General features: G+C 44.1%; 1 protein-coding gene across 1 annotated transcript; it reads left to right on the forward strand.

Annotated features, from left to right (window-relative positions):
• Positions 1–1,524: 1,524 nt before the first annotated feature.
• On the forward strand, positions 1,525–13,153 carry syde1 (synapse defective Rho GTPase homolog 1). The gene is made up of 14 exons (XM_074664000.1): positions 1,525–1,780; positions 4,778–5,046; positions 6,504–7,020; positions 7,109–7,441; positions 7,526–7,718; positions 8,249–8,412; positions 8,506–8,586; positions 8,668–8,756; positions 9,245–9,382; positions 10,098–10,224; positions 10,334–10,509; positions 10,613–10,877; positions 10,970–11,269; positions 11,370–13,153. Exons 1-14 carry the CDS (start codon positions 1,690–1,692, stop codon positions 11,552–11,554), a joined length of 2,928 nt encoding a protein of 975 aa, XP_074520101.1. The 5' UTR covers positions 1,525–1,689; the 3' UTR covers positions 11,555–13,153.
• Positions 13,154–13,278: the final 125 nt, after the last annotated feature.

Raw genomic sequence — 13,278 nt, forward strand, 5'->3', positions numbered from 1 at the left:
TGTCCTTTTCATGTTTACTGACCCAGACATGTGTGACTATCAAGAGCAAGGCAAGTTTAAGACTAAAGCACTGTTCACATTAAAAATGAATGAATAAATAAAAATAGGTAAATAAATAAATATTAATAATAATAAATTGATATTAATAATAATAATAACAATAATAATAATAATAATAATAATAAGAAGAAGAAGAAGAAGAAGAAGAAGAAGATTTTTTGTCATAATAATTATTATTATTATTAAAATTATTATTATAATGATGATAATATGGAAGGAAAAAGATGAAAAACTGGATCAGGAAAAAAAGAATGAGTAAATTTGTTAGATATTTTATTGAAGTTCAGTTTGTCAAAAGAAAAGAAAATTGCAGAAGTTTGTATCCATTAGAAAGCAGAGTAATGGAATAGAATAGAATAGAATAGAATAGAATAGAATAGAATAGAATGTACTTTATTAATGCCCCATAGGGAAAATCAGGTTTTTGGTAGGTGAAACTACAAAAAAAATAACATAAAATGAGAAGTTAGGAACCCTAAACCCAACCTAATCTTACATCCTTCGGTCTGAGTAACAGGATCCAGAACATTCAGCAGACCTCAGTCCAAAAGCTGCAGATTGCAGTGAGCTCTGCAGCGCACAGTTTCCCTCAGGCAGAGAGTTGGATCCCTTTAATCAATAACTCTGAGGTGCTCCAACTACCAGAGCAGAGGGCCCTGGTACATCTGAATGGATACATCGAAGAAAAATAAAAAATTCATACCCAAGCTCCCCAGCATCGAATTAACATGTGTGAATTTCTGACAAAAAAATGGGCTCAGTGTGCAAAGACTTTAATTTGTGATAATTACTATTACAATGCTGACATTCATGCTTTACCCCTTCTGGTGAAATCTCAGCTGCTCAGGTTTTACAGGATCTGTAGTGATGAGAGGGATTTCAACAGGCCACTGAAACCCAGTTCTGAGTTATGGCCACAAGAGGGTGCTCTCACTCTTTCCTGAGAAAGTGCAACAAAACTTTCCAGGAGGTTAGTCCCAGACAGGCCTCTGCAGTTCTCCTCTTTGTCACCACATATTCACCATCCACTGTGAAATTATCAAGAGTGATTCCGTTTAATTTCATCATTCAGGGGCCACATGTGCTGCAGGGTCAGAGTGCAGACAGAAAAAGAGGTGAAACAAAACTGAGGTGGCACACAGCCTTGATGCACCAACGAAGACGACCTCATCACTGTTGCACTTTTCCCCTCGTTGATTTTAATCCTTAGATAAATAAACAGAGAAAACATGGGAACTATAAAACGATAAAAAAATAATAAATTCATTTGTCTCAGTAGCTTCACTCAGCAGCAGGTCAAGATTAGAACAAAAAGTTTTTCTGCGCTCAGGACTACAGCTCCCAGACTGCCTCTGTGTCTTCCTGTTTTTGGAGGAGAGTGGGGGGAGGAGTGGGGAAAAGAAGGGGGAGGAGGAGTAGAAGGAGGGGGGAGGGGGAGTTTGGGAAAGAATGTGAGGAATTCATTTCCTGTTGAGCTGTGAGAGGGAGAGGAGTCACAGTCATGGCCAAGAGAGGGCTGGAGGAGATGAAGGAGCACTGACTCCTCAAAAGTTCTGCAGGAGTCTGTTTCTTCTGCTCCAAAGGAGGAGGAGGAGGAGGAGCAGCAGGAGCAGGAGGACGGGGTTCATCATGGCTGAGCCGCTGCTGAAGAGGACGTTCTCCAGGCTGAGGGGCAGAGACCGATCCCGCAGGACGACAGACCCAAAACTGAGCAGTGAGAGTCAGTGAACGCAGCACGACACAAAGTGTGTGTGTGTGTCTGTGTGTGTGTCTGCGTGTGTGTCTGCGTGAGTGTGTGTGTCAGTGAGAAAGTAGAGCAGGTCTAAGGATACGCAGTTTGAAGCAGAAACAGAAGTTCACTCAGAAACTCTTGTTTCAGGTTTTTACAGTTTGATGAAGATACTCTGCAGTCAGCTGATGTTCACTGAGACACACACTGTTCTCTACTGTTCTCTACTGTTCTCTACTGTTCTCTACTGTTCTCCACAGTATTGCACTGTTCTCTTGTGTTCTCTTATGTTCTTTTCTCGATATGAGACAAACCTTTGGAGTAACCTCTCGTTCTCCTGTGGGGCGGCAGTCGCTCAGTCCACAGGGACTTGGCTTTATAATCAAAAGGTTGCTGGTTCAAGTCCCGGCCTGGACTAAGATTGGGAATTGGTATCATAGTTGTTGAGGTGCCCTTGAGCAAGGCACCAAACCACTAATTGCTCAGTGTTGGGACGTTGCTTTGGACCAAAGCGTCTCCTCAGTGTCAGTGTAACTTGTGCATCATATCGTGGTCACCCTGACAGTGGATGCTAAGCTAGGCTAACAGCTCGCTGATGGTTGTGTCTTCGTATCATAAACAAACATCTGGTTTAATTTGGAGCTTCCTGACAAATTGGGTCAGTTGACCGTTTCCTGTCATTAGACCTGTGTGGGTGTGTGTGTGTGTGTGTTTGCTGGGTGGGGAGGGGGGTTTCTGTTTATAACAGTGTTACAGTATTTCACTGATTCAGGATTGTAGATAATAGCTGTATGATAATCCCAGAGTGTGTGTGTGAGTGAGTGTGAGTGTGTGTCTAAGCTGACAGCAGCACTCAGCCGTGCACAGTGCTGTGTGTTTGCGTGTGAAACAAACTTTTCAGTTTTTTAAAATTAGTCCAATGTTTTATTTTGAAGGAGCAGATTTTTGCTGGCTAAGGGAAGTGAGCTGGACACAAAGTGTGGTTATTTTTCTGATCTGTCAGGCAGGGGCGTAGCTACAGTTAGGCAAACACAGGCAGTTGCCTGGGGCCCCAAGATTCCCAGGGGCCCCCAAAGCATCTCTTAAAAACTGATTTATGAAGTTCTCTTCGATTGAAAGCATTTCTTTTTTCTAAATCTTACTTCACATGCTTCAAAATCCATCAAAGTCTTAATCTGTAATGATGGTTTTGGCTCCTCCCCCTCCCTTCTTATTCAATGGGCTATTCCATGTTACAACACATCTGAACATTTGATTCAGGAAGAAAGTGGTAAAAACACTTTTTTTCCCATTTTTTCCTTATTTTCAACCAAGTGTGAAATAAAACAAATGTTGCTCTGAGATCTGAGATAAACATATCAGACTTTTAGGGTTTTAAGGACTTTATCTAGCCCAGGAAACAGGATCATTTTCTCTAAATCAAACTTTTTGAGTTGGTGATAAACATTATTGTATAAATCTCTTTTTTGGAAACATAACTCACTGGACAGGGGGTCAAATAAAAATACATTCACTTTAAAATAATAGTACCAAAAAGTATGGTAACTGTAAATATCACCTCTTTCAGTAGATTTTTTTCCAGTTTGATGTTGTGCTTGATATTTACATATTTTTTCTTTACTAAATTATTGTTTTCAATATTTACCGATTGTAATGTTTTTCACTTCATCCTTTCTTGTTTGTTCCTGTTACTCTGTAAATTCCCCACTGTGGGACAAATAAGCTTCAATTGACCATAAAAGATTTCAAATCCAGGACAAAGTGGACTAAATGATGGATTCACTTTTTTCTAAATCAGACTAAAGCACAGAACTTGAGGAAATGCATTTAGTTGTGTTAAGTTAGCATGTACAAGATTAGCACTGTCTCATGCCTTGATTCTGGGAAAGAGACAGTGGACCCAGGGAAGGCCAGTCTAGCTCTGAGGAAGAGGAGTTACAAGGACATGGAGGGCCCCATTGACTGGGTTTGCCTTGGGCCCCCAAACCACTAAATACGCACCTGCTGTCAGGATACTGAGGATGTCTTCCAAAGGCGTTTGAATAGAACCAACATTTTACTGGTTGCTGATTGGATGGTGCGTCTGATTGGGTCTGGAGTTAAGATCAGCTGATGCAGATGGACACTGAGCACAGTTTCTGATGAAAATTCATTAAGGTCAGGAAGACAGAAGCTAACAGTTTAGCTGATCAGAAAAAGGAAGAAGCAGCGCTCCTGTGTGGTCATCTGAAGCCGACCTCAGTTTTAAAAGAAGAGCTCTGATTGGCTGAGAGTCAGAGCCGTGACAGTGGCTCCTGACACACTCACAGATCTGACCTGGATGATGGCTCCGAGACTGTACCAACATGTTTACACAAAACAAAGCTGGCCTTGTGTGTGTGTGTGTGTGTGTGTGTGTGTGTGTGTGTGTGTGTGTGTGTGTGTGTGTGTGTGTGTGTGTGTGTGTGTGTGTTTTCATGAATAGTGAATAGACAGCAGTGTGTTTAGTGTTAGACACAGAGAGCTCATTGACATCTGCACACTCACAGCTGTTTACATACCCCCCTCCTCCCCCCGAAAATTTAAAACAGATGGTAAATTATCGTAACACACACACACACACACACACACATACACACACACACACACACACACACACACACAGAGGGGCACAGTTCTCTATAAAGGAGCAGAGTCTGCGCCCTGTAGGAAATCACTTCCCGTGTTCAGGCTCAGTCGTATCTAAAGGATGATCCTGGTCCACTCTGAGGTCTCTCTTGTTTTAAGCCAGACTACACACACACACACACACACACACACACACACACACACACACACACACACACACACACACACACATGCAGCTGCTCTGATGTAACTTCCTGAGTGTGATGTCACAGGAACATGGTAGCTGTGTGTATACTGTGTGTAATGCAGTGATTGTCAAAAGCACCATTCACAACCCCCACTGTCACAATCGTCACGTATGTGCGTGGTTTTATCTTGCAGATGTCATCAAACCCGACTCCTCCACCCAGTCTTCTCCGTCACCCTCGGTCGTGGCAGTGAGGGTCCCGTCAGACCCTTCGCCCCCCTCGCCTCCCTGTAACCACATCACTGTTGCTAAAAAGCAGCAGTGGGCCCAGCAGGCCTCCATGAGCCAACCCACGTACCTGCATGTGTGCTCCAATCCCAAACCCTCAGACCAGGAACAACCATCAGGCATATCCCAGGATCCATCTGTGCAGGCGTGGAGTCAAAGGCTGGCTCAGGAGAAGGTATGAGAGTCTACAGTCATGTCCTCACGTAGCGGGGTACACTGAGCGCCGTGTGTACGAGGCCAAAGTATTCATATCAAAATGGTGACACGTTTCTCTCTTGTCTTTTAAGTCTTTAATGCGCCTCATATGTCTCATGTGTCTCATGTCACTTTGCTCCTCATGTATCACGTTTTAAATGGCTGTCATGTGTCTCAGGAGTTTCAGAAGTCTCACTCGTAACATGTCTTATATTTCTGATATCTAACGTGTTTCTCATGTGTCTCATGTCTCTCTTGTCTCTCATGAGTTTTACTTGTCTCCTGTGTTTACAACTATGTCTCATGCATTTTTTTCCCCTCATTTTTCTCACGTCATTCATGCCTCTCCCGTCTTGTGCATCTCATGTGTCCTCATGTGTCACATGACTTGGATGCCTGTCATGAGTCTCAGTACTAGTAGTCTCACTATTGACATGTCTTATGTGCATGATATCTACTGTTTCTCATGACTCTACTCTGTCTCATGTCTCAAGTGTTTCTTATGTGTATCATGTGTTTTTTTGTCCCTCATGCTTCTCATGTCTTTTGCATCTCATATGTCTGATGTGGCTCATGTGTCTCATGTTGCTTTCACATGTCTGTCATGTGTCTCAGGACTCTCAAAAGTCCCAATAGTGACACGTCTTAAATTTCTGATATCTACCTTTCTCATGCGTCTCATATCTCTAGTGTTTGTCATGAGTCTCAATTGTCATTTGTGTTTTAATTTCTTTTTTTTTTGTGTGTCTCATGCATTTTTCCTCTCTCATTTTTCTCATATCACCGATGCCTCTCTTGTCTTATGCATCTCATGTGTCTCATGTGGCTCATGTCACCTTGCTCCTCATGTGTCACATGACTTGGATGCCTGTCATGTGTCTCGGTAGTAGTAGTCTCACTACTGACATGTCTTATGTGCATGATATCTACTATGTTTCTCATGTGTCTCATCTGTTTTTTTGTCCCTTATGTTTCTCATGTCACTTATGCTTCTCATGTCTTATGCATCTAATGTGTCTCATGTTGCTTTCACATGTATGTCATGTGTCTCAGGACTCTCAAAAGTCCCAATAGTGACACATCTTATGCGTCTGATATCTACCTTTCTCATGTGTCTCATACGTTTTTTGTCCCTGATGTTTCTCATTTTTCTCATGTCCCTCATGTCTTATGCATCTCACATGTATCATGTGTCTCATGTCGCTTCGCTCCTCATATGGCAAATGTCTTTGATGTCTGTAATGTGTCTCAGTAGGAGTAGTCTCATGTCTTATGTGCCTGATGTCTACTATGTTTCTCATGTGTATCATGCCTTTTTTGTACCTCATACTTCTCATGTGTGTCATATATCTCATGCCCCTCATGTCTCATCCCCTGCAGCTTGTAGATCATCCAGTTTTCTAGTATTCTGACTCTGACCTCTTGCTTTGCCCCCAGACAGGACAGTGTGGAGACAGGATGTGTGTCAGTCTGGACTGGAACACTTCCAGCACCTCCTGTCATCCTATCAGTTCCCCAGTCCAACATGAAGCTTTCAGAGCAGCAGGGGGCAGCAGTGAGGTTCCTTCCACATGCACCACAAAGTCGGGCCAGCGAGCCTACTTGCAGAGCCTGGACCGCAGCAGCAGAGCCTGGGTCCTGTCCTCAGGAAAGACTCAGGCTTCAGACGAGGCCTGTGGTCTACAGGAGGAGAACAGCAGCAACATCTGGTACAACCCCATCCCAGAGGAGGAGGATGGGGGAGGTCATTACAGGGGGGAGAACAGTGGGAGTCCGTACAGGGGGGAGGACATCTGGAGAAGGAGGGAGGACGAAAAGGAGGAAGGAGAATCCAGAACAGATCCAGGGAGTCGGTGGACGGGGTCAGCAGAGAGACATGGCAGTGATTGTCCACCAGAGGGAGCAAATCCAAGTGTGAGCCATTACGTTGATGACATCACCAGAGAAATCTCAGGTGAGCAGATGTGACTCCGCCCCCTGACTTTGAACCTGTGGTCAGATTCTTTACCTGCTCTGACTCTGATGTTCTCTCCTACCGTCAGACTGCCCTGCCTCCAGCTCGAGCCCCGCCTCACATAAGAAAGGGGGCGTGTCTGGCAGTGTGATTGACAGGTTGAGGTCTCCCGGTACAGTGAGGAGACTTTCTCTGAAGATGAAAAAACTTCCTGAACTTAGACGCAAACTTAGCCTCCGCTCCTCCTCTCGAGCTCATCGGCAAGGAAACGACAACAAAGGAGGGGAGGACGACTCGGTGTGTAAGACGGCGTCATCAGCAGCCAATGAAAATGTGATCAGCAAATATCACCTGGATAGCTCCGCCCCTCCTTCCAGACCCTTGCGGCATTCATCAAGGAGGCGCTCGGGAAGTAAAGGAGGTGAAGCACGCAGAAGCGGATATTTGTAAGTTCCCTTAAGGTCACACCTGTCTGACTGTTTGATGTGTCCTCTGCCTTCCTCAGGTTACCTGAGTGATGGAGATTCCCCCGAGCTGCTCCCAAGGCAACAGGCTCCTCCCATCACGCCTCCGCAGGAAACATGTGATGTCCGTTCTTTTCGTCTGTACGTTGGCTCGGATCCCCCGCGATGCAGTCAGAGGGTCACCGGACTCCTGACTGTTCATCTGATGGGTCTGGAGGAGATGAAGACCAAGAGGTAGGAACATCAAGGTTGTAAGACCCGTGTCCACCAAGCGGTTCAGTTCGGTTTGTATCGGCACGGCGTTTCCATTCACTAATTCAAGGTCAGATCTTCAAATAAACGAGACGAGCCGTCCCTCTTTTTGGGACTTTTCCATCGGGTGCAAGACTTAACCGATCCAGAAGACGAGTTGTTGGATGTCTTCCATCATTGCTCTCGTTTTATTAGCGGGGTACACCGCCTCACAGCACTATGGCGTCACGCTATTATGTAATTTGCCGCCTCCCACAAGGGGGCACAGTTGTATATGGCAACGCAACCAGGACCAGGCTTAATCGATCCAACCTGGACCAAACCGTACTGATCCGAACCGGACTGCTTGGCGGAAACAGGGCTTTAGATGTTGACTTGACCTGCTGCTGGACATAAGGTCATATCTGTCAGGAAGTGGCTCCTGATTGGCTGTTATTAGGAAAGTTGTACACCTGTCTCCTTAAAGAGTCGCCTCAAAGAGTCCCTTATTGACCCGTCTCTGCCCCCTTCAGGTCAGAGGGCAGTAAGGAGGTCTTTCTAGCCATTCAGATCGATGGAGTGACAAGAGCAAGGACGGCCCTCCTGACCATCCAGGGCCCTGCACTTTCGTTGAACCACGCCTTCAACCTGGAGCTGGAGAGAGCCCGGCAGCTACGCATTGTGGTGTTAACACCAGGTACCAATGATACAAATACCAGGAACTCTTACGCTTTACCATGGTTCGTCCCAGGTCTTTAACCTGTCTCTGCTGTGAATCTGTTTAAACCAGGGCCAGACCAGACCTCCGGAGGTCAGACCAGGAACAGAGTCTGTGGTCTGGGTGGAGTCTCCATCCCCCCGCTCTTTAAAGGTCCGTCTCTCTTCAGTATAATTTCATATTGAAGTATTAACATGGAGATGACTGAGACCTGACGCTGCTCTGTGTCTTCAGGAAGTCGGTGTCAGCAGCTCTGTGTGAAGTTAGAGCCTCGAGGACTCCTCTACGTCAAACTGTCTCTGCAGGAGAAATGGGACACACAGGTACGCAGAGACGCTGACTCAGACTGGCTTATACTGATATAACCCTTTGATGGGACAGGGATCAGGGGACTGATTTTACTCCACTGAGTAAAATAAGACGGAATAAGTGGATTTTATCTTCTACAGAACGAGCACACCTGATCAAAATTTTAAGACCTGTAAAAAAATTGCATGAATTAAATTTTGAGAAAGCTCAGAGCAGAGTCCTAGAGTCACTTCTTAAGAAATGTTTTTATAATTTAGGGGGGTTTGGGATTTTTTTTTAGCTTTGGTCTTCTTTCTTCGTTATGCATTTTGAAACTACTTTAAACCTTTTGAAGATCCAACAATGCAAAACGTAAATTCTTGCAATTTTACAACTGGTCTTAGATTTTGATCAGGTGTTTATTATGATTATAAAAATTCCTGAACTGTCACATATTGATTCATTTTGAGAATTATACAATAAAAAGAAGGACTAACTAAACTTTGAAATGTTGTCTTTGCAGCCCAGCCGTGATGCTTCTTGTCCTGCCAATGTGTTCAGTGTTGAACTGCACCACCTGGTGGAGAAAGAAGGATCTACATGCCCAGTCCCTCTGCTGATCCAGAAAACGGTGGCAGAGATTGAGCGAAGAGGACTGAAGGTAAAAGAGTGAAAGTGTCTTTATGTCCAAATCTCTTCTTTGATTTTTAATTCAATTTAATTTAATTTAATTTAATTTTATTTTATTTTATTTTATTTTATTTTATTTTATTTTATCTTATTTTATTTTTATTCATTTTTATTTATTTTTTGTTTTATTTTATATTACTTGATTTATATTGTTTTATTTTATATTATTTTGTTTTGTTCTGTTTTATTCTATATTATTTTATTTATTTTATTTTACTCCATTTTATTTTATTTTTATTTTATTTTATTTTATAATATTTCATTTATTTTATTTTGTTATATTTTATTTTATCTTTTTTTTTTTTTTTTTTTTTTTACAAAAATGTTGAAAAAAATAAGAAAAATACCTAATCATTTTATTATTATTTTTTATTATTTTTTTCAACTCACCACATTTATTTTCTTTTTATTCCTGAATAGAAACATCAGTCTTAATGGTTTTGTGTTATTTTTTAAACAATTTCTGCCTTCGAAGAGAATTCAAGTGTTCTGGTTAAAATTAACCAAATTACAAAAACACAAAATCAGTTTGAAACTTGTTACTCATGTTCAAAATAGTGGAATAAAATAGTGATGTTTCATCAATGAGACAAAACACTGCCTAAAATCTAAACAGCAGAGAATTATGTTAAATCCTGTCAGAGCTCAACTAAATCCATCAAGCCGTCTCTATCTGCCTCCATCAGGTGGTGGGTCTGTACAGACTGTGTGGTTCAGCAGCTGTGAAGAAGGAGCTCAGGGACTGGTTTGAGAGGAACAGTTCAGCGGTTTGTCTCAGTGAAGACCTTTACCCTGACATCAACGTCATCACAGGTGAGAATATTTGAACTTTGACTCCAAGACTAACACCTGATAAACAGCTCCTGACTCTGAGCCAGGTCAGTACCTACCTGTCCATCCTGAGTCTTGTGTTTTTCCTCAGGTATCCTGAAGGATTACCTGCGGGAGCTGCCTTCACAGCTCATCACCAGGAATCTGTACCAGGTGGTCAGGGAGGCCATGAAGCTCAGACCCCCACCCGTCTTTCCTCGGACCCCTGATCCTGAGTTATCAAAGAGAACTGTGGAGCTGCTGTCCTGTCTGCCACCTCCAGAGAGGGTGAGGCTGCTTCTTCAAAGATACTGCAGTTAAACTACAGTAAACTACAGTAAACTAGGTCAGGGGTCAAAGGTCACAGCTAACTCTCTCCGTCTCTGTACAGGCGACCCTGTCCCTCCTGTTGGATCACCTCAGTCTCGTTGCGTCCTTCAGTGCCTACAACAGGATGACGCACCAGAACTTGGCGGTCTGCTTCGGCCCGGTCCTCCTCACCCCAACCCAGGAGGCCTGGAAGGCAGGAGGCGCAGGGGGTGGAGTAGGCCGGGGAGGAAGAGGAGGAGTGAAGGCTCCTTGTGAAGAGATAGCGAGCGCGGTTGACTTCAAACGACACATCGAGGCACTGCACTACCTGCTGCAGCTGTGGCCAGGTGAGACACTCAGGCTAACCCCTCATACTGTAACACTGACGTTTCCATGGTAACTGTTTTCTAAGCGTCTCTTTCTTTACTTTTTGTTTCAGTGCCGAAAAATCGCGTCCCCTCAGACGATCAAGTCGATGCTTCTCCGCCGCCCTCCCCTGCCCCTACCCACAACCCCATTGGCCAGCAGCACCTGCTGCGTCCTGTTCTGCGGTTGGCTCTGCCTCAGGGTCCCGACGAGGACGTAGTGGTGTCACGACGGGGTCGAGGTGGGCCATCCCGGCTGGAGAGTCCACCACCAATAAATCGGTACGCTGGAGACTGGAGCGTCTGTGGACGAAACCTGCTGTCGGGACACGAAGCAGACTACGACGAGGTGGCAGGAAGTGACAGCGACACAGGTAAACTGGGAGCCTGACCACAGTAAAGATGGCTGCCAGACGGATCACAGTAGAGGGCACTGTTCTCCTCCTCTCACTGTCTCTGTGTCTTTGTTTTCAGGCAGTGGAGAAGAGCAGGAGCAGAAGAAGGAGGTATGGTCAAGAGGAGCAGGAGGAGGGCTGTACGTGGACGACTTCATGGATTTCGATGCTCCGTTTAACTGCCGACTCAGCCTGAAGGACTTCGACACTCTGATCCACGACCTGGACCGAGAGCTGGCCAAACACATTAACATCTGTCTGTAGGAGGAGTAGTCTGAGGGGGAGGTCTGAGGGGAGGTCTGAGGGTCTCTGGGTGGTTGGCTTAATGAGGTTTAAAGTTTTTGCAGACCTCAGAGGACGAGCTTTCGGTCTGTGCCCAAAGAAAACAAACAAATTAATTTATTTTAAAGATCCAAAGAGAAACACAGATCCAGGTTTGATATGAAGGAGCAGAGGAGAGGAGGGCAGCTCCTCTTTTTTTAAGTTTTAATGTTTTTATGTCCTGATGTACTGATCAGATGTAAGCTCTTGTTGTTTTTGATGTTGGTGTTGTTCTGGATATCAGGGTGGATCCCGTCGGGCTGTTTGCACTGTTGAAGCCATATTTTCTTGCACGAACTTTAAAGATGAGAAAGACCTGCATCTTCGCTCCACAGCAGCTCACACGTATTATTATTATTTATTTCCTCCTGCAGCTGAAATCAGCTGGAAATTTTTTATTGAGTATTTGATGATGGAGATGTGAAGGATGACCCAGGGTTGAAGTCCTGTCCAAAGAGGGGTGAAAATATGGATGGATCACACTGACAGAGGTTAGCATGTAGCATTAGCATGCAGGTCAAACTACAGGTCTTTTGTCCATATCATGAAGACCATGAGGGAAAGTGAGGGGCTGGACATGCTACCTGATCTGAGGCCTGTGCTGTGAAGCAGGATTAGCGAACCCTAAATCTCTCTTTGTTACCTGGGTTGACTTAAGCTTTTTGCTAACTCATCAAAAATGTGACAAATGTGGCCCACCACGACATTTCATGTGGCCCGCAAGAGCTTAAAAGGTCTGATTGTCTGATATTAGACATTAGTTACGTTTCCCATAATACCTGCTGATTGTATTATCCACGAAGTGATGGCATCCGCCACTAGATGGCAGTGTTTTCACATCAGTGCCATTTTGCGAACTAGTGGGGTAGAGAAATAAAACAATGATCCCAAAGTGTCCAGGAAGAGAAAAGTTGATGCAGATAAAGGCTGAAAAACTAGGTCTTTAGTGTTACAAGCACAAGTTACCGTGGTGATTTTTCCCGGTAAGAAGTGAACCAGCACTGAAGGATGGAAAACCCAGGGTGAAGCCTGAATTTAGCTTGGTCAGAGAAAGTCCAGCTTCATAGTACAGGCCTCTGAGTCAGATCTGATCTGGGTCAGATCTTGTTGGTAGTGTTACAGAAACTCAACTAAGGAGGGCGCCACCATGAGTATAGATCTGCAGCCTGCAGGAGGGGGCGGAGTCTAACCACGACATCTAATTCTCCTGCAGGTCTTTGTAGCCCCCTGCAGGTTTGGTTTGTCCCTGCAGGTCTTTTACCAGCGCAGCATATCTTCAGTATTTTGACGGTACAGACTTTCTGTGATAATTTAAAACCACAGAAGAAGAAAACAAAGAAGAAGAAGAAGAAGAAGCAGGGGCTTTTGCTTCCATTTGAGTTTTTGTTCTCAGTGTTTTTGACGACAGTATTATTTTATTTTGCACACCTTCAGTAAGCACTTATGTATTTCAGTGTTGACGATGTTTCTATGCAGATGATGTTTTACCAAAGAGATGAAGCACACTTCCTGTTTGATGTCTTATTAACCTGCCCAATTAATAAACTCCGTATCTTTATCAAACTCTGCTTTCTACCTCATCATTCAAATGAACTGCAAAGCTGGGATCAACATCTTCAAACCATCCTCATCAGACTGACAGGAAGTTAGCATTTGAGTGAGCACCG

The sequence above is a fragment of the Halichoeres trimaculatus genome, unplaced genomic scaffold, assembly GCF_033239565.1.
Source record: "Halichoeres trimaculatus isolate MK-OKI-2021-1 unplaced genomic scaffold, fHalTri1.1 fHalTri1_scaffold_23, whole genome shotgun sequence".
NCBI classification, from domain to species: domain Eukaryota; kingdom Metazoa; phylum Chordata; class Actinopteri; order Labriformes; family Labridae; genus Halichoeres; species Halichoeres trimaculatus.